General features: G+C 62.6%; 3 protein-coding genes across 6 annotated transcripts in view; 2 read left to right on the forward strand and 1 right to left on the reverse strand.

The window, feature by feature from the left end:
• Positions 1–2,092, forward strand: part of ACOT7 (acyl-CoA thioesterase 7) — a 90,660-nt gene extending 88,568 nt beyond the window's left edge. The window contains exon 9 of the mRNA XM_060141605.1: positions 1,683–2,092. Within this exon, the coding sequence (XP_059997588.1) occupies positions 1,683–1,781 (99 nt within the window). The 3' untranslated portion in view covers positions 1,782–2,092. The remainder of the gene's footprint in view (positions 1–1,682) is intronic.
• Positions 1–16,214, forward strand: part of GPR153 (G protein-coupled receptor 153) — a 30,728-nt gene extending 14,514 nt beyond the window's left edge. Inside the window, exons 1-6 of one of the 4 annotated variants that reach the window (XM_060141601.1) lie at positions 5,190–5,321; positions 9,173–9,639; positions 9,970–10,399; positions 12,126–12,318; positions 12,922–13,106; positions 13,564–16,214. In XM_060141601.1, coding sequence (XP_059997584.1) covers positions 9,284–9,639; positions 9,970–10,399; positions 12,126–12,318; positions 12,922–13,106; positions 13,564–14,235 — 1,836 coding nt within the window. In that variant the 5' untranslated portion in view covers positions 5,190–5,321; positions 9,173–9,283 and the 3' untranslated portion in view covers positions 14,236–16,214. Of the gene's footprint in view, positions 1–5,189; positions 5,322–6,892; positions 6,916–9,172; positions 9,640–9,969; positions 10,400–12,125; positions 12,319–12,921; positions 13,107–13,563 lie in introns of those variants that run through there. The other 3 variants (XM_060141602.1, XM_060141604.1, XM_060141600.1) reach the window with 3 other exon arrangements.
• A 1,825-nt stretch (positions 16,215–18,039) lies between these two features.
• Positions 18,040–19,053, reverse strand: HES3 (hes family bHLH transcription factor 3). The gene is made up of 3 exons (XM_060142840.1): positions 18,973–19,053; positions 18,789–18,870; positions 18,040–18,413 (listed from the first exon to the last, which is right to left on the reverse strand). The coding sequence occupies exons 1-3, from the start codon at positions 19,051–19,053 to the stop codon at positions 18,040–18,042; spliced, it is 537 nt and encodes a 178-aa protein (XP_059998823.1).
• Positions 19,054–25,706: the final 6,653 nt, after the last annotated feature.

A 25,706-nucleotide genomic window follows, 5' to 3' on the forward strand; every position in this document is an offset into this window, starting at 1 on the left:
AGCCCGCGTGCCTAGAGCCCATGCCCCGCAACGAGAAGCCACCGCGATGAGAAGCCTGCGCACCGCAACAAAGAGAAGCCCCCGCTCGCCGCAACTAGAGAAAGCCTGCGCGCAACGAAGACCCAATGCAGCCAAAAATAAATAAATAAATTTATGAAAAAGAAAAAAAAAAAAAGAAACAGGTCTCAGCCTCTGACCCCCAGACCCACCAGGTCAGAATCCACATTTACAAGATCCTCAAGTGATTCGTGCGTACGTGAACATTTGAGAGGCCCCGAGCTAGCACATTCTGCCTGGATGTGTGCAGAAACCTTGGGCTGGGCCCAGCAGGATGTGGGCTTGTGTTCGTGGGGTGCCTTGGGCAGGAGGGGCTGGAGGACTTGGGGGTCTTGCCCGCTTAGAACTGCCTGCTGAAACTGAGATAGAACAGTTTATCTCCCTGTGCTGTTTCAAGTCAAATTGAGTAGCCTCAAATTTTATTTTTAAAAAGTCAGCCAGAGGTGAAACCAGAGCAGGCCTCCCATAAAGTGTCTTGGAAAAGCCACCATTTTCCATGTTTGCCCCGAGACTCTTCAGACAGGAACCGGAACCACTATAAGGACCACGATCCTAGTGCTTCAGATACCCGAACTTTCTACTGGCTCTGAGCCGCAAGGTTTGACAGTTTACACCTGGTGACATTTAGAGAACAATTGCTGAGAAGGCTGAAGGGGAGGAAGTATTCGGTATGACCTGACATTCCATCCTCAGGCTGATCGTTCTCTCTTTTGCCAATATACCATTTGTCTGTAAAACCCTTGGGCCAAAAATAGCTGCTAGGGCTTGGTGTCATTGTGGATGAAGGGCAACTGCCCCATTTCTTTGGCTTTCAGACACCTTCAAAGTGTCGCAAGGCAGTGTCGTCCCAGAGGAATTCGCACAGCTCTCTAAGCCCGAATCGCTGGCCCTGGGGGGCGGGAGATGGGGCCTTGGGAAGTGACCCCCTGATGCTGCCGCAGTGGACCTCTCTGGTCAGGGCCACACCACTTAGCGGCCAGGCCAGGCCACTCTCAAGAGTGAGAGGGGGCACCGTTTGCCATCCTGCTGGGTCGGCAGGCACAAGCCGGGACTGCCCTGGGCAAGACCCAGCCCTTGGCCAAGTCCCCTGGTCACTCGGGGACCTGGCTGCTTAGGTTGCTCAGAGGAAGGAAGCAGCAGAGAAGAGGTGAAGAGGACACCAGGTGCCACTTCCTAGGCGTCTGTGCTGGCCAGGACTCGCTGCCCACAGTGTGGTCGCTCACTCCTGGTAAGGTGGCCTTCTCAAGGTCACCCAGCCAGCACGGTGCTCGGCCCCACTTCCCTTCGGGCAGAGACGGACAGCAGCTGGCGCTCCCTGGGAGTGGCGCAAACGTGGGGGATCCCCCTCTTCCTTGCCCTGGCTCGGCTCTGCTTTAGGCCTCCCCTCCCGCGTTTCATCATCAACTGCATTTTCAGCTGAAGTTCATTACCAAAATGGCGCTGGGCTCAGGATTTGGCCTGCTGTGGAAGGTGACACGGGGAGGGATGCTCGCTGTGGGCTGTCAGAAGATGGGGCCTGGGCCGGCTTCTCTGTGCCCTGGGGAGGGCCGGGGCGGGGCAGGGCCCGGGCTCCGCTGCAGTCACAGGTTCTCTAACCTGCCTGCTTCTCTGTGTGTGGTCCACAGCCCGAGACTGAGGACGAGAAGAAGCGCTTTGAGGAAGGCAAAGGGCGGTACCTGCAGATGAAGGCAAAACGACAGGGTCAAGCGGAGCCTCAGCCCTAGACGCCCCCTCCTACCGCTGGGGCCTGGAGCAGCCCCCAGCGTCTCATCATTTAGAAGTTACCCCTTGGCCAAAACCCCAGTTCACGTTGACAGCTGGTGTTGTGTGAAGTATTCGTCTCGCAGTGTTAACCTGTGTTCACCTCTCCTGGAAACCTATACACCAAAGCTTTATTTATATCATCCCCGTGTAAATGCTCTACAGTATTGTCCCGACGCCCCGAGGCGTTCCCTGGAAGCCCTGGGGATGCTGGGGCGCGCGCTGTACGGTATGGAAAGCCCAGCATCGCTAATAAAGCTGCTGTTTGGCTGGACCTTGGCCTGGGTGGTTGCTTGTCCTGGGCGGCTGCTCTCCCCGGGGGGTTGGGGGCTGCGGGCTCCCACGGGTCCCCCCCTTCCTCAGGGCCACCCCCCCCCGGGGCCTGTACCTGCACGTACCCCAGAACCTTGGGCACAGCGGCGCCCACTTGGGTTTGCCCGACAGCTTGCTGGACAGAGGGAGAGCACGCCTTCCTCCCTTCCCACCCTCCAACCCCCTCCTGGGCCCTGGTTCCGTGTCCTGGCTCTGAGGCCCCAACCAGTGTCCCACTGGCCTTCCTGTCCATGGGGGCTGGGGTGCTTTTGTGAGGACTCAGGCAAGGAGCTGGGCAGAAAGAGGCGGGCTCAGCCAGACCAGACCACAGCTCAGCATGCGGCAGGCCTGCCCTGGGCCTGGCCTCTGCTCCCTGGAGGCAGCTGAGACACCTCGGAGCAAGAGGCAGGGATCCTGCTGGAGGGAGCCTCCCCAGCTGGTGCCAGGGCCCCTGTGCCCGATGTGGGAACCCCCAGCCACTCGGGCAGGGGCGTTATTGGGAAGGTTCGTGGGGTGGGGGTCCGAGGGGCAGTGTGTGTGTGTGTGTGTGTGTGTGTGTGCGCGCGCGCGCGTGCACGCGTGTGCACGTGTGTCGGCATCCCTGTCTCTGCACACGTGTGTGCGCACATGTGAAGTGTGAGGCTGTGTGTGTGCACCTGGTCCAGCAGCCTCAGGGCAGATACGCGGCCAAGGCCACTCCAGCGCCCCAGCCCCAGCTGAGAAGGGCCCCTGCACCAGGCACTGGCAGTCACCATCGCCTAGGGGAACGCTCCTGACCCAGGCTGGTCCCCGAAGCCTGGGGATGAGACTGGCCACCACCAACTACGGCCTCACGCAGGGCTCCCTCGGGCCCCGACAGAGAGAACATGGCTCCAGATGTGCAGAAGCGCCTACCAGGACCTCCGGGATCCGTCTCGGCCCGGGTCCTGGCTGACGGGGTATTTCCTGCCTGGGAGCAGTGGGGGGACAGACCACAGGAGGCCACGGCAGCCCCACCCTGCCCCCCGGCCCCCTGGAGGCTGCCTCAGCCTCCCCAGCTCCACCCACACCCTGTGCCAACTTCCTGAAGGCTATAGGCGGTGCCCTGGGCAGGGAGTGGTGCGGAGGCGAGCCGGCCCCAAAGTGCCTGGGCCCTGGGGCTCCCCACGGTGGCCATCGGAAGCTAATCTCCCACCTGCCCCCAGAGCCAGCTAAGCCAGGGGCAGGGGCACTAGTACAGGCGGCCGTGGTGAGCTGGGCTCGCTCGTGGAGGTGCACTTGGGGCCACAGGCGTGGGGCAGGCTGCCTTCTGCCAGCTGGGCAGCGGCCTGGCCCATGCTCTGGATGGCCGGATTGCCTGTTTGCCTTAGAAATGCCACACTTGACTACCAGCTACCCTGTGTCAGCCTCCTACTGCTGATGCCCTATTTACAACCAGGGTCACATGGGCAGGGAGCTGGCCTGTCCACGGAGAGCTCATCAGGGGCCCTGACCACCCAGAAGCCACACACAGGGAGCGCATGGCCCAGGACTCGCCATTCTCCAGCTCTGCTTCATTGTGGAACCTTTGCTATACAAACACTTTGACTTTTGTCTGAGACTGATCCTGGGGACTTCCCTGGCAGTCTAGTGGTTAAGACTCCACGCTTCCAATGCAGTGGGTGCGGGTTTGATCCCTGGTCGGGGAACTAAGATCCCACGTGCCGTGCAGCGCGGTCAAAAAAAAAAAAAAAAACACCTGATCCCAAGACTCACTCTGGGCCCCCTAAAAGCTGCTTCTAACTCCCCAGCTGTTTCGGGGGTGTGGAGGAGATGGTGTAGGTGGGCACAGAAGCCAGGCAGCACTGGCTGCATTTTGTTGAGTCCAGTCCCGAGCAGATGCCCGCCTTCCTCCAGACACAGGGCTGGGCACTCGTGGGTGCTCCCGGTTGTGGGGCAGGACAGTGCCCTGCGGGGCAGCCCAGAGTGACTCCAGAGGCCTTTCGTCCGGGGTGTGTGTGGTCCCTGGCTTTCTAGAAGAGGCAGGCAGGATCCTCTGACCGGATGGGAGGCCAGAGGCCACTCTCTCTTGTGACTTGGGTCTCCAGAGAACCCCATCAAGGGGACTAATGGGTTTCCCCACCTAGCCTAGAGGTGACGACAGCCTGTGCCCTGCTAGGAGTGCTAAGTGGAGGGCAAGCTCCTGAGGGAGGGAAGAGAGAGGGCCAGGGGTGTCAGGTCGCAGGTCCTGGCCTCTCCCAGCTGCCTGGTCGTGGTCTCAGCTTCACAGAGAACACTTCGGAGCCCATGGTGGGAGGGACAACCACCCAGCAGGCAGCCCAGTGGTCCATTCCCTTGGTTCCCGCGGTGGAACCCCCGCCCCCCCAAAGGCCCGAGGGTAAGTCTGAATCCTTAGCTGACCCAACCTCACCTCTTCCTGCCCTGGCTCCCCCCCATAAACGACTCCCCAATTTCTAGAGGCCACCAGTCCTCAGGGCCCCCAAGTCCTCCTTACGCCCCGCCCCTATAGTTCACCTTAGATGTGACTTCCTTCAGGAAGGCCTCACTGAGCCCCCCACCGCCGGCCCTAAGTCCCCACTGTCCATTCCTGCCCCAGGCCCCCCTGGCCTAGGTCTTCCCCAGGAGGCTCGCAGCCAGCGTCGGGAGTATGGACAGACCCGAGTCGGCAGCGAGAGGCCCAAGCTTGATCCAGGCGTCGCGAGAGGCGCCGCCCTCCCTAGGGGTCTTCGGCCGGGAGGCGAGGATGCGGAGGGCGCGCCCCCGCGGGTACGAGACAAACGCGCGGCAGACACACAGACACACGCGGCGGGCCGCGTCTCCGAGGGGAGGGGCTGGGCGGTCCGAGAGGCGGTGTGGAGACGCCCTCGGAGGCCGGCGCCCTGCTCCGCCCCCCGCCCCCGGCCGCCCGGGCACAGCCAGCCGAGCGGCGGGATCGGAGCGCGGCGGCGGCGGCGGCGGCGCGAAGGGAGGAGAGAGGGAGGGAGGGAGAGAGGGAGGGACGGAGGGAGGGAGGGGCGGAGGGGCCGAGCCGAGCCGAGCGGAACGCGCAGGCCACGGGCGGCCGCCGCCAGGATGCCCCGGCCCGCTGGCCGCTCCGCCGCCGGCCACCCACGCGGTCCCCGGCGGCCCGCGCTCGGCTCGGGGGCGCGGGAGCCGCAGCCGGAGCCGGAGGCGGGAGCAGCGAGCTGGAGCCCCGGGCGCCCGAATGCAGGGTGAGCGCCGCCGCCCTAGCCCGGGGGCGGCAGGGCAGGGGACCCCCCGGCGGGAGGACTTTGGGCAGGGAGGGGCTGTCCGTGGTTGGTCGGTCACGGGGTCTGTCCGATGGCCGCGGGCTCCGCTTAAGGCTGCGCACCCCTCCCCCCAACTTGGGGACCTTCGGGGTAACTTCCCCGGGGTCCGCCCCTTCTTCTGAGCCTGGCAGCGCCGCCCCGGGGGGCTTGCTTTCAGGGGGCGGGGATGGCCGCTCTGGGGGTCCTGGGCCCACCCCTGCTCAGCGTAACTCGGGAGGCGTCCGGGACCGCAGTCCCGTCAGCGTTCGGCTCGCGGCCGACGCTCGGACGCGCCCTCGGGGCTGGGCAGAGCTGGGGGCCCCGCTGGGGCAGGACCGCGCGCCTGGCCGGGCGGGGGATCGGAGGACAGAGGAGCGGAGACCGCGCGAGGGTGGAGGGCGGGCGTGGCGGAGATGTGGAGGCTACTCGTCGAGAGCTCCGCCCTGGGCGGCGGCCGAGCGGGGCCCTGCGGGACTGATGGGTAGCAGCGCCGGCGGAGAGCAGCCTGGGGGCGGCAGCCTGAGCCCGGGAATCCTTTCAAGTTCTGGGTTCTCTTTGTTGCGCAATAGAGCCCGGGGGCCGTGGGGCCTCATTGGCCCGGGGCCGCGACGTCACGCCGGAGCCCCGCCCGCAGACCCTGCGGAGAGAGTCCGGCGGGTCCCAGGTCCGCCACACCTGCAGCCTGCACTGCGGTGTCCTGGGGGGGCGCGGGGGGTGGCAGGGAGCGTCTGCGGGATCCAGGTGGAGCGGGAAGCCCAGTCCTGAAATGCTGCGGAGCCTGAGTGGGCTGCGGGAGAAACTTCCCAATAGGGGGCGGTAACACCCCTGGAGTGTTGGGGCCTGGACCCTCGTGTCCCCTGCTCCCTGTGATTGAGAATGAACAGAAGGTGTCACCAGCCTGGAAGAAGGGGGTCTCCTTGTTTCCGCAGAGCCAGCCCCCTCTCACTCTGCATTTGGAGACCTTGCTCTCCACCCCACCCCGGTGACACTCCTCCCCCATCGCAGGACCACCACGCTCAGGAGTCCATAAAGCCAGCCTCCATACTTCCTCCCTGTGCTGCACTGGGCTCTGAGCCTCAGTGTTCCCATCTGCATTGTGGGGACAGTAGGACCCATCTTGCAGGGGCAGGAGGCCCAGAAAGACAACCTCAGCTCAAGGAACAAAAAAATGCCAAGTTTCTGAGCATTTTAATGTTTCAGACATCAGGATTTTGATGTCAGGCGAGTGGAGTTTGGATCCTGGCTCGGGAACCTAAGAGCTTGGTTACCTCCCCTTAACCATCTGTAAAATGGGAACGATGGCAGTCCTTCAGACAAGATCACTGGGGGTGCGAACTGAGGGGAGTGTGCCTGTTCGAAGGAGGATTGCCTCCTCCCTCTACTTGTAGGGCACATTCTCCTGCCCACACAGACCTAGGGCCTTTCCCTGCAGTGAGACACTGCTCGGCTAGACTCAGGGAAGAACCGGCACCAGGAAGAGTTGTACCAGTGGCAGCCTGTGGCACCTTCCCTACCACTCTGGACCAGCAATCAACAGGTGGGCAGTGTGGGCTGGGCCAGGCGCAGGGTCACAAGAGTCAGACAGCCTGCCTGCTTGGGCTTCTGAGGGAAGGCCTCCCAATCTGACGGCCAAGGCGGCGCGATGCAAGTAGAAATAGATGGCAGCCCACCACGTGCATGCCAAATCCGGTTTTCTATTTGATAATGTAAGCCTCTGCCCGCTCTGGACCCCTGGTGGGCTGCCAGACACCCCACCTGGCTGTGTGTAGCCTCATTACCCTCCAAGCTGGGCTGTCCCAGGTTCTGGCTGGGGTGACTGTGCGTCTGCCTGCAGGTCTAAGGCTCGTGCACACCTCTGAGCTCAGTGTCTTGAAGAGACAGCGTAGCTCAGTGAGCAGGGAGGTCTTTGGTACAGACATCTACGTGGCAAGCATTTATTGAGCACTTACTCTGTGCCTGGCTCCATTCTAAGCGCTTTCCCTGGCATAGCTTACCGGCTACCCACACACTTCTCGAGGCAGATAGGGACTATCATGTCTACGTACAGATGAGAAAACTGAGGCCCAGCTGAGTCACGTGACTGGCTGGGGAGCTAAAGCTGGAGTCTAACAGCTCTTCACCCCACACCGAGTGGCCTCTGTATGCTGAAGTCAAGGAGGCTTGCTGGACAGCAGAACGGCTGGTGGAGGGTTCAGCAGGGCCACCTCACCCCCCATGCTGGGTCTGGGGTGGGGAAGGGGCGGCAGCTTTGCGAGCAGAAGCCTAATGTTTGGGAAGGAAGTTCCCTGGCCCCAGAAGTCCCCCAGCCCCCGCTAAAAGGCCCTTAGTGGGCACTGGTGTGGTCCAGATTAGACTCCTCCTGTGGGTCAGGGGCCTGGACAGGCCCACTGCAGGGGCACAGAGATGAATGACACCCATCAGGACTCAAGAGATCCTTCGGTGTCCGTGGGGCTCAGGCCACACCCTGCACGAGACAAGCAGGGGAGCCTGGCAGCAGGCTGGGAGGTGTCACTTCCCCTGTCCTGAGCGCCAGGGGCCTGCAATGGCCTGTCCACCCCAAGCTGGAGACAGTCCCTGAAGGATCACGTGGCTGTGTCTGGTTCAGTGGTGCCCATAAGTGTTGGGGGCAACAAATTTGCAGCCAATGAGATTACACAGGCTAGAGGGTGAGAAGGCCCAAGTGTAGGCAGCGTACATAGTAGACCTGCACTGAGCACTGCACTTGTCCCCTACGCCACCTGCTCCAGGCTGTGGCCAGAGGGGCCTGCTGTGGGGTGCCTCACGTCAGAGGGACCGGCCAGTGCTCTGCGCAGGGATGCACCGAGCTGGGAAGCTGGGGGACTCACCACCAGGCCCACTGGCAGGATAGGGCGGCTCCCCAACACGTGCCTCCTGCCCCGTGTCCTAGGTCCCTGGTTCCTACCTATCCACAGGCTGTCCTCGGGGGCAGGTTCTGGTCCCTGGACCAGCTACTGTCCCATGCTGCCTGCGGCATCCCAAGCAGCCGGGCCCGCCCCAGGCGCTAGAGATGCGGCGTCTGTCCACCCCAGCCTCCCCCTGGAGGAAGCCTCATCGTCCCCGTTTCAGAGTAGGACGTGGATGCAGGGACTTTGCTGGGGCCACATGGCTAGTACACTAGAGCTTAGTGTACCCCCCAGCCCGGGGTAGTGCCAGGGCCTGCCAGGCGTGCACGGCCACGGAAGGCCTGCTGGGGGCTGACCTGGGTAAAGCAGGCCGCCCTTTCCCAAGGTGGGCACGAGAGTGGCCCCCAGAGCATCCCTTCCTTACAGGGGAGGTTCAGGGCACTCATCCTCCAGGCATGTCCTCTTTGGCCAAAGGAAGTGGGACCAATGAAAGTGAGGGCCCCCAGCATGCACTGGGGGTGCCTCGCGTGGGCTGCGTGAGGATTTGGGGAGTTTGATGGTGAGAGGGCTGGTTCTGGGACAGGACCAGGTACACACGCGGCACAGCGCCCACCTGGGCCCGGCCTGGCGGCTTCCCTGAGGATGCAGGCGGCCTGGAAGGAAGCCTAGGTGCCGCACCTTGACCAGGAGTAGGTGGAGGTGAGGGGATGTGCACTTATTGAGCACCCCTGTATACACCCCCTGGGAGCCAGGAGGTTCCATAGAGGGCAGAGGAGGGCGAAGCGGCCCAGCCCAAGCCAGGACCAGACAGGCAATGGAGCATGAGGGGACCCCCTCTATCTCGCACTCCCAAGAGCCCCAGGAGCTTCACTGCCAGAGCCCAAGGGAGAGTCCCTGAGAGCTCTTTGGCTCCCCCCAAACCCACTGCAGATGCTCACGGTCACTGGTGTCCCCAGGCCGCCACGTGTGAGGGCTGCTGCTCGGAGCTGAGGCCTGGCTTGAGGAGGATGTCCCAGCCGCCGGCCAGCTCCCATCTGCACCATGAGTGATGAGCGGCGGCTGCCTGGCAGCGCGGTGGGCTGGCTGGCCTGCGGAGGCCTCTCCCTGCTGGCCAACGCGTGGGGCATCCTCAGCGTGGGGGCCAAGCAGAAGAAGTGGAAGCCCCTGGAGTTCCTGCTGTGCATGCTCGCGGCCACCCACATGCTCAACGTGGCCGTGCCCATCGCCACCTACGCTGTGGTGCAGCTGCGGCGCCAGCGCCCCGACTACGAATGGAACGAGGGCCTCTGCAAGGTCTTCGTCTCCACCTTCTACACCCTCACCCTGGCCACCTGCTTCTCCGTCACCTCCCTCTCCTACCACCGCATGTGGATGGTCCGCTGGCCCGTCAACTACCGGTGAGTTCCTGGGCGTGTGCGCCTGAACATCTGGTGTCCTTGGAGAGGGGGACGTGGGTGCCTGAGCGCGCAGGTACCCTCGGTGTGGGGACAGGGTCCCTGTGCGGTGTGCCGCACCCATGCTGTGCTGGGGTTGCAGGGACGAGCGCGTGTAGGTGTACGTGGGTGCGTACAGTGTCCAGTGCAGAAGGGCTCGGTGAGAAGGACACGTGACGATGTGCTGACTGCGGGGCTGGGGCAGTTGAGGACCCTCTGCCGGTCCCCAGGGGCCTCTGGAGAGACCCTTTGAGTGACGCCAGGTCCCTCTGTCCTGCCCCCGCCCCGTGCCAGGCTAAGCAACACCAAGAAGCAGGCGGTGCACACGGTCATGGGCATCTGGATGGTGTCCTTCATCCTGTCGGCACTGCCTGCCGTCGGCTGGCACGACACGAGCGAGCGCTTCTACACCCACGGCTGCCACTTCATCGTGGCTGAGATTGGCCTGGGCTTCGGCGTCTGCTTCCTGCTGCTGGTGGGCGGCAGCGTGGCCATGGGCGTGGTCTGCACGGCCATCGCCCTCTTCCAGACGCTGGCGGTGCAGGTGGGGCGCCGGGCCGACCGCCACGCCTTCACCGTGCCCACCATCGTGGTGGAGGACGCACAGGGCAAGCGCCGCTCCTCCATCGACGGCTCCGAGCCCGCCAGGACCTCGCTGCAGATCACCGGCCTGGTGGCCACCATCGTCGTCATATACGACTGCCTCATGGGCTTCCCTGTGCTGGTGGGTGAGCCTGGCGGGGGGACGTGGGCTCTGGGACAGCCCGGGGCTGGGCGTGCTCCAGGCGTTAGGTGGTTGAATCCTCACACCCGATCTTTTCAGGAGGCATCATCATCATCCCCATTTTACAGAGGTGGAAACTGAACTTCAGAGAGGTCGACTGACCGCCTGAAGTCAGGGCGTCCACGGTGGGATCTGAACCCACGTCAGGTGGCTGCAGAGACCAGGGTCTATTGTCACACGGCAGGGGACTTTCCTGACCTGAGACCCATTTGATGCAGAGGGCATGGAAGGTGGGGTGGCACGCCACAGGCTTTCTGGTGGGTCCAGGTCCCAGGCTGGACAGAGGAGGGATTTAGTGTGGCAGAACTGGCTTTGATCCTGAATCGGGAGGCAGGGAAGGCCTTGAATATGTGCTGGGGAGTTGGACTTGATCCCAGGAGCTGAGGAAGGTCAAGGTGAGGGCTGGCCTGAAGACCCTGCCAGCAAGGGTCCAAGGTCCCCCGAGGCTGCCTGGGGTCCTGTCTGTGAGGCTATGCCCCAGGCCTAGCCCAAGGATGACGTCTGGACTCAAAGACAAGCCCTCCCCCTGATAGGGCTCCAGCCCTGCCCCTGAAGGCTATGGAGCTGGACAGGGAAGGGTCTAGGGGCAAGGACCAGATAGAGGCTTCATCCTAGCAGCTGGGCAGGGAGTCATCGCAGGACCCAAGCTCCAGAAGGTGACAGGTGGTGTGGCAGCCTCATAGTCAGGGGTGACCTTCTGCCCCACCCTCAGTGGGCCAGGTACCCCCCAGGTAGAGTCCTCCTGTGTGCAGTGGGGCCTGGTGTCCCCAGTCCTTTGATGATAGAGGGAAGATGGGTGTGTGAAATTGCAGAGCCAGACGGGAACAGCAGTGGGGGAAGGGCCCCCCAGCTTCTCTTCAGGGCCGTTTGTGGAACCCACTCCATGCTGCGGGCCTGGTACGGTGTCTGGAATCTTTACCTCACCCTGTGGGGTGTTCTTGGCCCATTTCACAGATGAGGAAACTGAGCCCCAGAGAGGTTTAGCATCTTTCTGAGGGTCACACAGCTCGCATGGAAGAACCAACATGATGTCTGCATCATGCCCACTTCTGCTCTGAAAGAGGAATAGTTATGTCACTCAGTGGGGGAATGAACTCTCCTGGGAGCAGAGGAATGAGGCGTCCCTAAGCGGTGACCCAAAGGCCACCTGGTTGGATCCTCTGACCCCCAGAAACTACTTTGATTCTAGACCTCTGGGGTCTGAGGTCTAGACCCTCAGAGTAGGGGCAGGGCCAAGGAGGCCACTAGCCATGGAGCAGCGGGGATGGTAGAAAGGTCCCTGAACTGGGACACTTGAGACCTGGCTCTCAAAAAGGGGCTGGTAATCCACGCCTTCTCCTCCTTGCGCGGTCACGGGTGAAATGAGGGAGGCCGTGCCCAGTGCTACCTGCTGCACTGTGAAGGGCTCTGCACACATGGGGCTGTGACTGTTCATCTTGGCACCAGCGGCTGTCGGTGGGCAGGGACTTCTCCCCTCACACTCTGTCTCTTTCCTGCCCAAAACCCCAGGGCTTTGTCCGTTTCCCCCTCCCCCTCTATCTCCCCCTCCCCCGCCTCCGGCAGGTGGGCAGTCAGACCTGCCCCACAGGTGGGAGAACTGAGGCCGGGAAGGGAAGCTGGGTGATGGGGGTCCTGCCGGCTGCCAGGCCCAGCCCTGTGCCCACAGGTGGTGAGCTTCAGCAGCCTGTGGGCTGACGCCTCGGCGCCCTGGATGGCATTGTGTGTGCTCTGGTGCTCAGTGACCCAGGCCCTGCTGCTGCCCGTATTCCTCTGGGCCTGCGACCGCTACCGCGCTGACCTCAAGGCTGTCTGGGAGAAGTGCATGGCCCTCATGGCCAACGACGAGGACTCGGGTGACGGTGAGGACGGTCTGAGCATGCCCCCCAGGGAGAGTGGCGCCTGGGTGAGGTCACTGGGGGTCCGCGGGATAACAGCTGTCAGAGCCCCCTTGCTCTACCCCAAAGGTCCTTAAACCCCGCAAGGACTCAAGCCTGGTGTCACACGGGGCATTCCCCTGTATGGCTTGGCCGCCCCCAGGGTTCCAGTTGATCAGACGTTCTGGTTAACAGAGTGGCTGTGGACTGCAGCCTGAATGTGTTTCTTGGAGCTTCCAACCTTAGGGGTCCTGGCGAACTGCCCCGGGGCTCCTGTAGACCGGTCCTGTCTCCCTGCCAGCAGCAATAATGTGACCCTGGGCTGAGCCCTTGCCACCTGGCAGGCAGTGTCAGCTCCTTGTGTCTATTTAGTTCTCACCCCCATAGAGGAGGAAACTGGCTCAGGGTCTGTGACTTCCCCAGGCCCTCAACTAAAAGGTGGCAGAGTCAGGATCTGAATAGAGGACCCCGCCCTTCTCCTTTTCTGTTAACCAGCCCACCAGCACTGCGTGTCTCTGGGGGTCCCTGGGACCCATTCCTGGATGCCCCCAAGTTTCCACGGCCCTAAGCTTCTGCCCCGCCCTGCAGAAACCAGCCTGGAAGGTGGCATCCCCCCAGACCTAGTGTTGGACCGCTCCCTGGACTACAGCTATGGGGGTGACTTTGTGGCCCTGGACAGGACGGCCAAGTATGAGCTCTCTGCCCTGGAGGGGGACCTGCCCCAGTTCTACCCTCTGCGGCCCTTGCAGGAGGACAAGATGCAGTACCTGCAGGTAGGGACAGCCAGGGCTGGAGATGCAAATATGCCTCTCCAAGGCCTTTCCTCTCTGAGCTCATCTCACGCCTGCCACAGCTCCTGGGGCTGGCTTTCATCCTCCCAAGACAGGCTGGCCCCAGGTCACAGAGCCTGTGCAGGTGGACCCATGGGCGGCACCCCAGCCCCTGTGGCCAAGTTCGCTGGTGCTCTAGGAGGATGGTCCATTTGGTGCCTGTGTTGTTTCCTTGGGGCTCGGCACCCTACTCAAAGGGACTTCTCCCCAGCTGACCCAAGCTACAGATGACAACACTGAGGTTTGAAGAGATTGTCACTTGCCCCAAATCTCACAGCTCTAAACCAGGGTGCCCTGGACCAGGCCTGGTCCCTGACCTCAGGCGGCCCTGCCCGGTGAGGGGAGGCTAGGCCCCCCTTTTCCAGGAGGGCAGCCCGGGTTAACCCCTTGGTCCTGACAGGTCCCGCCCACGCGACGCTTCTCCCACGATGACGCGGACGTGTGGGCCGCCGTTCCGCTGCCCACGTTCCTACCGCGCTGGGGCTCTGGCGAGGACCTGGCCGCCCTGGTGCTGCCTGGCGGGTCCGACCGGCGCCGCGGCGGCCTGCTGGCGGAGGACGCGCCCCCCTTCCGCCCGCGCCGTCGCTCGGCCGAGAGCCTGCTGTCGCTGCGTCCCCCGGCCCTGGACGACGGCCCGCGCCTCGCCCCCGGCTCGCCGCCCGGCAGCCCGCGCCGCCGCGCCGGGCCCGGCGCCCGCTGCGCCTCGGCCTCGCTGCTGCCCGACGCCTTCGCGCTGACCGCCTTCGAGCGGGAGCCACAGGCCCTGCGCCGCCAGCCCGCCTCGCCGGGGCCCTTCCCCGTCCGCGCCCTGCCCCGCGACGGCGCCCAGCCCGGCGGGGACGCGGCGCCCCCTGGCGGCGGCGGCGGCGCGCAACGGAGCCCCGGGCCGCGCCCGGCCGCACACGCGCATTCCAGGACCCTGCGGACCGGCCTGAGCGCGTCGTGGGGCGAACCCGGGGGCCTGCGCGCGGCGGGCGGCGGCGGCGGCAGCATCAGCAGCTTCTTGAGCTCGCCCTCGGAGTCGTCGGGCTACGTCACGCTGCACTCGGACTCGATGGGTTCGGCGTCTTAGGGCCCGCCGGCGCCTCCCCAAGTCTCCAGGCGGGCCGGGCCACCCACGGGGCCAAAGCACCAAAGATGCCATCCTAACCCGGCCCAGGCTCGGGGCAGGCTACGCTGAGGCCGCCGGCGGCGCCTGGACTTGCGCTAGCCCTGACGGGGCGGCGGCTGTGTGCCGCCCGGGAAGCGGCCATTGCCTGGAGGGGCAACGCCCGCCCCGGACGACCACACTGGGCACGGACCAGCCTCTGGGCAGAGTGAGGCTGGGGCTTGGGAAAAGGCGGGCTCCGGACTGGGCAGCTGGCTACCGCCGGACGGAACAAAGCCCAGCCCTGCAGGAGCCAGCAGACTGCAGCCACTTCCCACTCTGCACTGCAACTGTCACACCTCAGGGGGTGGGGTACAGAGGGTCTGTAAGCACAGGGGTCTTCAGAGCCCAAACCAAGTTCTCTGAGCAGGTCCCCCTGCTGACTTGTTCTGCCTTGGTTTCCGCATCTGTGAGGAGCAGGTGACCACGTTAGCTCTCAGGACTGTCTGGTCAAGTCTCCTGGTCTGTGTGCCCCGGCCGCCACCGAGGGGACAGGGAGTGAGTAGTGGAGGACCCTCCATGGGTCCCTTGTGGGGCTCAGTTTTCAGGGGCCTGGCGTGGCCCCCAAGCCTGAGGCCTCCCACACTTAGTGCCCCTGGCCCCCTTGAGAACTCTCCCCAGCCAAGCTAAAGCACAACACTCTCGCACCATCACCATTGGCACACACCCGCCTTGGCCGCTGTTAGCATCCCACCCTCATCACTGTGCCTCCATTGCCTATGCACAACACGTCAGCCACCTCTGTGACTCCCACCACGAAGGTCGTGGGTACGTGGTGGAGAAAACTGAAGCAAAGGGGGAGCGGGCTTCCTTCTCCTGGTGCCAATCCCCAACCTGTGCAGGTCTGGCCAGGAAGGGATCTTGCCTCAGAGGCCTCGCAGCTTCTGGGTTCAAGGCCTGGTCCCTGGTAAGAGTCTTCCTCCACCCTGGGGCAGGGGTCTTCTTTTGCTCTCCATGCTGGGCAGACCTCTTGCGGGCCTGGGCTTGGCCATGGGCCCTTGGGAGGGCCTGCTGGGTCTTGCGTGCAGGAAGACCCTCGACTCAGGCTAAGGAGAAGCCCAGGAATAGCTGTGGACTTTGAGCTGGAGGGGCCGGGGTGAATGCAAAGACTGTCTCATTCCATCCCCTGCCTCCCTGCAGTGGCCCCTCCATGTGAAGACCTGGAGGGGGTTCCAGGGCCCGCAAGGAGCTGGTCTACCCCCTCTCCCCTCCTACTCTGCAACCTGGAATTGCAGCACTGCCTCTGCCCCTCAGGTGGCCAAGCCTGTCTCCTCACCCTCCAGACAGGGTCCCAGCTCCAGAGAGGCCTCTGGGAGCCGGGAGAACAGGGGGGACTACGCAGCTCTGTCTCACCCTCAGAGGCCCCTTCGGTCTCTGGCTGTGGGGTAACTTGGGGGGAGGGGCTGGCCACAGGTGAGTAAGGCAGGGGCCTCCGGTCCAGCCTCAGCCATGGGAGGCCTGCCTCGCCAACGCTGCTGTGCCTTCAAGGACCAACGTGATGTGGGGGCAGAGGCAGCCAGTTAGCCACCGTTCCCCACCCCCGCCGGCCGATTGGTCACCTTGGGTTTTCATATCCAATCTGTGTACTTCATATCCAACGGCAATACTTGCAGGGAGGCGTGGTCCCCTGAAGTCCCTCCAGTCCTGGTTTTTACAAAATTATTAAAGAGGAGGGAGGACCCCAAGCAGAGGCCCCCGGAGCGTGGGGCTCCCTCTCTCACTTTGTCTTGCCTCCAGGCCTGTTTGCTGCCCTGAAGAGCAGCTTGGCCCTGGGTTCACTGTGGAGGGAGCTCTGTCTTCATACCACCACCCAGCCCAGAGCCAGGGATCCGTTTGTAGTTTTTTTTGACAACTGAGCATTTATCTTCTGTACAGAATCTAATAAAAACTTCCTATGATTTGCACCAGGCAATCCGAGGCCGATTTCATGGAAACACTTAGAACCTAACAGCACCGCTGGCCAGCTGCCCCTAAACGTCTCTCCCTCTGGGTCCTGAATTCCTCCGCTAGTGCACCCTTCCTTTGGGTTGGACTGCCCCTTTCTCTAGGCAAATCCAGCGGCCCCACCCAGCGAGTGAGTCAGACCTGGGGCAGCAGCAGGATGGAGCGGCCTGGTGGGCTCCAAAGCCCTAATATAGGGCGGAGGTGACCTATGAGTGCAGATGGCAGCCCCTGCCCAGGTTTGGCTTCAGGGACCACTAATCCCAGTGAGGCTGATTCTGGAGGGCGAGAAAGGCAGAGCAGTTGGAGCCGTGCCTAGGGGAGGAGGACCCATTGTGCCGGTTGACCCGCCCACCAGCCTGGGTTGGAATTCGGAGGACGTGCCCTGGGTCCGCGATGTAAGATCGCCACCTGGTGGCCGGCAGGAGCCTGGTGGCCTGCAGAAGGATTAGTGTCGGGAAGTTGAGACCCGAGAGGCCGCCCCGGGACCACCACTGCAGGAGCCCCGCCCCAGCACCGGAGAGCCCGCTGGGTGGTGCGGTAGGGGAGCCAGGTCGCCCTCTCCCCGCGGTCTGACCAGGACGGGTTTAGCACACGGCAAGGCAGGGGCAGCCCAAAATGAGAAACGTTTTATACAAAGTTGATGTTGGTAGTTCAAAAAGATTCACCTAAGTAGGCATCACGGGAGAAATTAGAACCTTCATGGCCTCTTTATACCCATTTCAGAAGTTCGCACTGTTCTTATTTTGAATTTCAAGCTGGTGGGAGGAGGTGCTAGGATCTCTTCCTGGGCTCAGGGCAGGGTCCCTGTCCTCCACCCCCAGGCTTCCCCGCCGGGAGCCCCGGGTTCGAGTCCGGACACAGCAATGACCTCATTTTCAGACGAGTAAACTGTCGCACAGCACTCCCAGGGTTGTCAAGGGTGGTGGGCTCCCTGGAGGCCCCAGAGGTCCGGAGTCGGGGGCTCTGCGGGGCCGGGGTCTTTTCCAACTGGGGAGAAGTGAACTCTCCCTTGAGAGGAGCCGGGGTGTGCCCTAGCAGCCTCCAAGTTGGTGCGACAGTGCGCGGGGTCCCTACCAGAAGCCGCGCGGAGCCAAGCGTCGGGTGGCCGGGGCGGTAGGTGGAGCATCTTACCGGGCGGGGCCACAGCGCTGAGCGGGCGCTGGGCAGGGTCGCTAAGGAGGGGGCTTCCGAGAGGGCAGACTTAGGAGCGTGCGCCAGCGGGTGGGCCGCGCCGCGTGCGGAGGGGGTGGGGATCCCTGGAAGCCGAGTGGGTCCAGGATGGGGATGGGATGGGGGCCCCTTGCTGGGGGGGCGGGGCCTGGCGCGCTTTGTGCCGGTGGGAACCGGGCGTCCCTGGCCGGCTGAATGGGCAGGGGCGGGGCAGCGATTCTCCTCGCTGCGAGGGGTCCGCTCTGTGCTGCTGCGGCCGGCGACCTTCCCACCGCGGCGCGGCCGCGGGGCGGGAACGAGCTGCCCGCCAGGGGCCCTGGGAAAGGGGCGCAGCCCGGGACACCCACTCCCAGCCCCACTGGAAGGTGGGAGGAGGAGAAAGCGGGTCCGGCCTAAGTGGGTAGGGCTGGGGTGGGGGGTGGGTTATGCCTAGACGCGCAGAACCCGGTCCAATCGTAGCTTCGTGTATTTCCCCGAGTTCGAAGAGACGCGGCACCCTCCCGGCCACCCCGTCCCGGGACCAGAACCGATGACCGGAGTTCCGGCCGTCCAAAACAGTCTCTGCGTCCCCAGGCCAGACGAGGGCCTCTGTGAGTCCGAGGCCGTACCTGATCCTCACCAGGGCCGCCACAAGCGCAGCCCCGGCCCCGGGCTCTCGGCGAAGCGGCGAGACGCCGACTGCGGCGCGGGGATGCCGGTGGACTGACCGGGGAGACCTCCAGAGAAGAGGAGCCGGGGTGGCGGGGACCGCGAGCCGGCGGCGGCCGGAGCAGGGACCCAAACTGGGGGGCCGCCGGGGCCGCGCCGCGCGGGCGCCTCGGGGCCGGAACTGGCGCTGTCCATGGTGCTGCCACCCGCGCGCTCGTGCGCCAGGGGACAGCGCAGACCGTCGCCGCCCTCCTCTTCGCGCCGCAGAAGTTGGCTAACGCCCGGTAGACAGCCGCGGAAGCCCGACGGGTACTCGGCTCCGCTGGGGACCGGCCAGAGCCCTGGGGGGAGGGGAGCGGATGAGAGAAATGCGGAAAGGAGGGGAGAGGAGGAGGAAAGGAAAGAGAGAGAGAGGAGAGAGCAAGGGAGGGGAGAAGTGTGGAGGGAGGGAAGAGAAGGGAGGGGAGTCAGCCCGAACCCGCTCCCCCCTTCCCGGGTCCAGACCTTCGCCCACCCGGATTACAACTCCACAGCCAGCCGGGCTTTTGCTTCCTGCCCACTCACAGCAATATGGGGCCCCCTTGTCACTCAGCTGCCCACTGCCCTGAGCAGTTCTTCTCCGTCCATCCCTCCTTTATCTGGCCTTGTAGACTCCGTGGCTCTGACCCCACAAGTTCCCCCGCCTCTTCGCCCGACTCCCCAAGCCATCCCGCTACCTTGCACCGAGTTCTGAAGGCTTTTCATGTACTTGACGCTCAGCTCCAGTATGTCTGCCTTCTCCAACTTGCGTTTCCGGATCTGGGGATCCGTGGAAAGGGCTCTTAGCACCGCAGCCTGGGCTGGAGCGGATGAGGCTGGGGACCGTATCATCCCTTACCTCCAACGAGTCCCCTTTCTCACCTGGTGCGAGTAGTGTTTCTCTAGCAACGATCTGAGCTGCTCCAGCGACACATTAATGCGCGCCCGTCGCTTCTTCTCCATCAGCGGCTTGGAGATCTGTGGGTGAGCAGCAGTTAGAGGGCAGGGCCTTGGCCCTCTCGCGCTCTGCCTCACCCCTCACCCCCGCAGCCCTCAGGACTCCAGACCTTGCGGAAGTTGCCGGCGGGGCCGCCAGAGCTGCCCTGCGTCTCGGACTCAGTGCCCATGTTGTCGTAGTGGAGACCACTGGAGGCGGCACCGCCTTTATAGGGGCACCTCGTTTACATGTCAATGAGGCGCTCCTGGACTTGTGGAACCCCCAGGGGGAGGGGATGAGAGAGGGACAAACTGGGAAGTTCGCCACCTCCCTCTGCCTCTTCTCTTCCCTTAGTCCAGGCCTCACCTCCAGGACCCCTCCTCCCTCCTGAGGGACCACCTTTACCCTTTCTCTGTCTTTCCTTTTTTTTTTTTTTTTTTTTGTCTGCGTTGGGTCTTCGTTGCTGCGCACGGGCTCTCTCTAGTTGCGGTGAGCGGGGGCTACTCTTCGTTGCGGTGCGCGGGCTTCTCATTGCGGTGGCTTCTCTTGTTGGGGAGCACGGGCTCTAGGCGCGCGGGCTTCAGTAGTTGCGGCACACAGGCTCAGTAGTTGTGGCTCACGGGCCTAGTTGCTCCACGGCATGTGGGATCTTCCCGGACCAGGGACCAAACCCGTATCTCCTGCACTGGCAGGCGGATTCTTAACCACTGCGCCACCAGGGAGGTTCTCTCAGTCTTTCCTTTCTCCCTCTCACCCTCACCACTGCCTGAGTCTGGAATTCCTTCCCATGCCCATCCCCTCCCGTCCCAGTCTCCCTAAGTTCTGGGCCTCACCACCAAGCCCCCTGGGGGAGGTCCATGGGCCCAGATGGCTTCAAGACCCACTAATGACTATGACTGAGCACCGGGCCTCCTCGGGCCTGATGAAGACGCGGAGGCAGGGAGCAGCCGCCAGCGAGGCCTTTCTGCCGGCTTCACGCTCGGGCCGCGCCGGCGATGCCACATTACTCGCCCTAATGTCGGGACAATGCAGCAATTTTCTGCCTGTGGCCACTCAAAGCCAGGTGCAGAGCAGGCCCGCGGGGGCCAAGCAGCAACATGTGTCCCATTAAAGCATGCAGCCCGCCCGCGGGGCCACAGCCAGCCTCCTCCTTGGGGCCTCGGGACTGGGAGCCGTCCTGCGTCGGGGTTCAGTCTGGGCTCAGGGGCCCTCCGGCCCTGTTAGGACCCAACCCACACTCTTCAAACTGGGGGGCAAGCTGCAGGCAGCCTCAGGCCAGGGCAGTCAGAAAGGCCTCCCCCACCCCCAGTCCTGAGTTTGCAGACTGGAAAACTCAGGCTCTGAGGACCTTTCCCTCACAGGGAAGGCCTAGGAGTTTATTCCCCCCACCCCTGCCCGTTGGCCTTCTCTGGGTCCCAACAAATGGGAGGTGGTGGTGAAGACCACTGAGCATCTGCGGAGAGCACCGTTCTGCACGTTTGGAGGTCCGGGATGTCAACCCCTGTTCATTATTCAGGCTGTGGCTGAAGACCCAAGGAGCTCAGAGGAGGAGACACCTGCCCCCGGACCCGCTAGGCCCTATAACAGGACTCCGGTGCAGTCCCTGCTTGGGCTTCGGGAGGCTGGGCTCCAGCAGCTGGGAGGGACGGGAAAACTGACGTCTGCGGGAGTTCCTGGGTTCAAACCTACACAGCTCCCTTTACTGAGTTCCCTTGGCCTCAGTGAACATGCGGCCCCTAGCGCCGCTTGTGAGAGCGCTGTGGAAGTCGCAAGGACCCAAAAGTTCGGCAGTGGAGCCCTGCTGCCGAAGACTGAACGAACTGGCCCTTGCGGGGTCCCAGTGGGGGGGGGGAGGGGAAGTTGCTGGGTCCTTGGTGGGCCCCAGCTCCATCCTCTTACCCATCCACCCCCGCTCGGGGCATTGATGGGCCCCCTGCCCGGCAGTGGCGTTCCCAGGCGCCAAGCAGCGTGGAGAATCGCTCCCCGCCCTCCTTTCAGGCGGAAGCGTCGGAGACAGCGGCTCCAAAGTGTTTTCGCCCCGGCCGCAGGGCCCGCTGGTCAGATCCGGGCCGGGCCCGGCCCAGGGCGGGTGGCGGGGCCGCGGCGGGACTGCGGGCGCTGGCACGCGCCGGGCGGCTTTGAAGCGCCGGGGCCGGCCAGCCCCGAGTGGCTTCCGCGGGTTCGCTCCGGCTTGGGGCGGTGGCGGCGCGGTACAAAGGCGCCGCGGGGCGGGCGGGCGGCGAGGCCGGGCACAAAGGGGGCAGCCGAGTGTTAAGGGCATTGTGCCGGCCCCACAAAGCCGCGCCCCCGCCCGACCCCTCGGGACCAAACTCCGGGCGCCCTGCCGCGCGCGGGCTTCCAGCTGCTGCACATCTGCAGGGAGGCTGGGCGCGCGCCTCGCTCGGGCGGTCCCCCTCATCCCCGCCCAGCTCTCGAGCCGCGCGGGCAGCCGGGCAATTTGTCCTCTAATTATGATCCCTCCCCATAAACCGCCGCCCGCGCCTTTCAACTCCGGCGTTATTAGCAAACCAATGGCCCTCGGCGCAGCTCTCGCGGCCCACAGCGGGGGCGCCGGGCCCGCCCCCTCTCCAGAGTTTGGGCCGCAATAAAGGGGCCCGCGAGACGCCCCCGCCTGCACCCTGGCCCCCGCAGCTCCTAGGGCCACCACCCCTCTCGAGCCCGTGCCCCGAGATCTCGGCCGCTCTGGGTGGGGCCGCTCACGTGGGTGGCTTAGTGTTTCTTAAGCAGTGGAAAATTGACCGCAAAATGCGCTAATTCGCAATGTTCTGCTTTGGCTGCGGCAGGCGAGGCCGGCCCGGGCGGCCCGGGAGGAATTCGGGCTGTCAAGCTCCGCCCCTGCCGGCTTAATGGGCCTCCGCCTCCGCTGCCCCCGACCCCCACCCCGGGACTGCCCGCTGCGCCCCTCCCCCTCTGGCAGGTCCTCAGCTGGCGTCTCCCCACCTAGGCCGATCCCCTCCCCCACCTTCCGGGCTTGCCCGGGTCCTCGCTCGGCTCCCTCACCACAAACAGCCACCTTGGCGCGTTCGTCGCCTCCAGCTGGCCGAGGGTCGCGCGGGACTCAAGGCTGAAAGGGATCTCTGTGCAAATTCCATCTTACCTTTTACCCACCTTCAGAGACAGTTTCCTCGCCACCCTTTACCCCCAATTCGGGTTAGTCTTCTGGGCAGCCGATACCCCCAGTAAGTTAAAGGCAGATTTTTGCATTTGGCAAGGTCATTGGAAAAGACCGGAGTCTCCACCGAGATCCTGCTCGGAGACCTAGGCTAGGGACCCCCAGGTCTGTTTGCAAGTTTTGCGTCTGGGCATCCTACACACCCTAGGCAGGCTGGGCTCCGAGGGTGCGTGCAGAGGCTGGGGAGGCGTTTTCCGACGTAGGGGGAGCGGCTGCGGGTTCACCTCGTCCTCTCTGAGAGCAACCAGGACCAACCGCTCTCGGGCAGCCGGCAAGGACATGGACCAACTTAGAAACCCGGCTTACGCAAGCCGGGATGTAGGCCACCGACTCCCTTTCCATCTTTAGCCTCTGGGGTTCCCAGGGGGCTTGGAAAGGAGCACAGGTCCAGGCAGAGCGCTGGGGGGACACAGGCTGCCCTCTGCTCATTCAGGAAAAATTCTTTCTATAACTCAGGAGAGCTCTGGGGGCTTCCAGGGCTACTCAAAGCCCGTGGCTTCCTCAGGCTGGGGAATTTAAGGCCCAAAGTGACCTGTGCCTTTTGTCCTCTCTTCCTCCATTTGGTTTTCTTGACTTTGGTAAAAGAAAGAACATTACAGAACGATGCAGGCCCTGGATGGGAACCCCTGCCTTCCTGCAGCCCCCAGGCATTTAAAGCTACCCGAGCTGTTAGGTGCTGCGGAGGCCACTGCCTGTGCAGTGACTGGAGGGAGAAATGTGCCTCCGCCTCCAGGATGCACTTCTAAATGGAATGAAGCGATTGCTCCATGTAATTAACTATTGGGACACAGCAAAAGCTCAGAAATGACTCAGCCGATTGTCTCCAGATGGGGTTGGAGAGGCTGCGATTGTTTAACTCTCTTTGGCTGGGTTAGGACTCCGAATAGCCCGGCAGCCAAGGGCCCTCCAGGGGACAAAGGCTGGGACTCCGGTGAGGGCATCAACACTGAACCGGGCTGGCCCAGCTCAGAGAGAGTGAATTCTGGGAGACCCTCACTGTCCCAGCCTTTTGTGCTTCTCCCCAGCTGGCTCTAATCTTTAAATATTTACCCGGCCCCTTTGTGCACATATGACTTATGCACGTTGGGCTGATCTGCTCATAAATTACGAGAGTCATTTACCAGACGGGGGTGGGGGGGTGGGGGTGCTTTCATGCCTGGAGTGGGGAATGGCCAGAGGAGGGGAAGAAAAAACAGCTTTCGGAGGATCAGAGCAAGCTGCAGCCACACTGGCCAGGCCCCTCCTGGCCTCCACGTGGGAAGTGGGTGGGGCAGAGGCCTGTGAGTGACAAGGAGTCCCAGGAGGTCGCCCACCATCAGGCAGGAGGGAGAGGCAGAGTTCCAGAGCTGTTTCCTACTTGGTGTCAGGCTTGGACAGGAGCCAGCCCTTCATCCTGGGAAGCTGGTGTGGGTGGAGGTGCTCGGTTAACACCCATCCTTGCCCCTTCTGCTTGCTCTGCAGCATTCCCCCTTCCTCCATTTCCTCTTTCTCCGTAAAGCAACGCTGTTTGAGAAAAGGGAGCCTAATTTCACCTCAGCCTGCAGCTTAACTTGGAAAAGTCAACATGGTTCTGACGGCTTTTTAAAACAAGAGGGATCCCCACTTGGGCCCAGGATGGAAAGCCACCTCAGCTGGTGGGTGGATGGCTGGATTGGGGGGCGGGGAGGGGAGGCCCTAGAGAGGGAACTTCCTGCATGAGAAAGGGTTCCCTTTGTGCTTGCCTCACAGCTCCTAGAACAAAACACATTCAAATGCTTATTTAGAGGGGAAAAAATGGAAAGCAAGGCATCTCCAGGCTGACTGGTTTCTCTTTATTTTCTTATATTACTGTAGGTGTGCTGTTCCTCTAGCCTAGGGGAGGACAAAATGGAGTGACACGGGAGAGCTGGGTGCAGAGTGGACATGTTTGATCAGATTGCTTTCCTCTCTGGTGGGAAAGCAGGTCTCTGTGTTTCTGTCTATATCTCTGTGAATTACTGTTTTTCTGTGTGCCTGTGTATCTCTCTGTGTGACTTTGTTGCTCTGGGTCTATGCCAGTGTGTACATACATTCGTTTATTGCCTTTCCCTTCCATCACTCCTCTGTGAACCCCCGGGGCCCTGACAGATTCAGCAACTCTAGTGACTTCTAAAAATTCCCCTTCCCGCTGGTCTGGCCCTACCTGGAAGGGGACTGCCTCCCCCTTCTTTCTCCCTTCTCCAAGTTGGGACTGATGGAGATGTATGGTCTAAAAGGAACTGATGGGCAGAGAAGAGAGAGTTGCTCAAGCCTTCCAATCTGCGTTACATGTTACTCTGTGCCCCCCAGAACAGGGACTGCCCCTGCCATAAGTCAGCCTGGAGAGCAGATACCAAGGGCCAGAAAAGGAGCTTCCTGGGAGCAGCCCTCTGCCCCAGGACCAGACTCACTCCCGGGAGTGAAGGTGCAGTGAGCACCCTCTAGTGGCCCTGAGGTGTCCTGGAGATGCAGGAGAGGTCCTGAGTGGGGGGGAGACAGTAGAAACAGGGGACAGTGGCAGGACCCTGGCTCTCAGCCCCCAGTAACAGTCCAGGCTTCCTTCCCACATGGTGCTGCAACTGGGTGACGTTGGATTTTAAAACATTAAATCTCCTTTCAGTTCCCATCTACCGAGTTTAGCAAATGTCTTCTGAGCACATTTTAAACATGATACTGGGTTTACAGAACATTGGCGTGAGACCCGTGAAATCAGGATCCCTATTTTATAGGAAGTTGAGGCTCACAGAGCTGCTTTGCCCGAGCTCACAACGCTGCTGAGATAGGCTCTCCACCCTTCCCTGAACCCAGCTTTCCAGACACCAGGCCTCCTGCCTGGTCCTGCAAGGACACAGGAAGGTAGAGTGGCCAGGGACTCAGAGGCAGACTGGGCTGACGGCAGCTCACAGCCCACCTGCCCTTATGGCTCTCTGACCCACTGCTCTGGGTTCCAGCCTCCCCCAGGGCCTGTCCCCTATCCCGCTTCAGGCTTGCTTCCTCCTGCCTCTGTGTCTGCAAAACTCGGTCCCCTCCCTTCTGTAGATGTCCTTGCTCTCATTTCCAGTCTCAGGCGGGCTGCCAGTACCGACTCTTCCGGGCACACTCCTAACGCTCCCACCCACGGGCCTCTCCCTGGGGTCCCTCCCATTCCCTCTCTATCCCTACTTGGCTCCTGACCCACTCCCATCCCACCATTGTTTATTCTAGTCATTTGCTTACTTGCCTTTTTCCTCCATCAGGCCTTTGTGAGCGCCCGGAAGTGGAGGCATTTACCTTTTAAAAAATTAAGGAACAGGATTTCCCCAGCGCTCCAGTGGTTAAGACTAAGCCCTTCCACTGCAGGGGGCACGGGCTGGATCCTCTGTCCGGGAAGTTCCAAAATGCCGCGCCGGTAAAGTAAGGAAAAATTCCTAAGTAATATAGATTGATTGTGGACCATATGGAAAATACAAAAACATATAAAAAAAGACAGTAAAAGTCTCCCAGAGTCCC

This window comes from Lagenorhynchus albirostris, chromosome 2, assembly GCF_949774975.1.
Source record: "Lagenorhynchus albirostris chromosome 2, mLagAlb1.1, whole genome shotgun sequence".
Lineage (NCBI taxonomy): Eukaryota > Metazoa > Chordata > Mammalia > Artiodactyla > Delphinidae > Lagenorhynchus > Lagenorhynchus albirostris.

Coding starts and splice junctions, on each gene's coding strand:
- HES3 (XM_060142840.1), bottom strand. CDS start 19,053: ATGGAGAAGAAGCGACGGGCGCGCATTAATGTGTCGCTGGAGCAGCTC. Junction 18,871..18,972: donor AGAAACACTACTCGCACCAG/GTGAGAAAGGGG, acceptor ACGGATCCCCAG/ATCCGGAAACGCAAGTTGGA. Junction 18,414..18,788: donor CCTTCAGAACTCGGTGCAAG/GTAGCGGGATGG, acceptor CCCTCCCCCCAG/GGCTCTGGCCGGTCCCCAGC.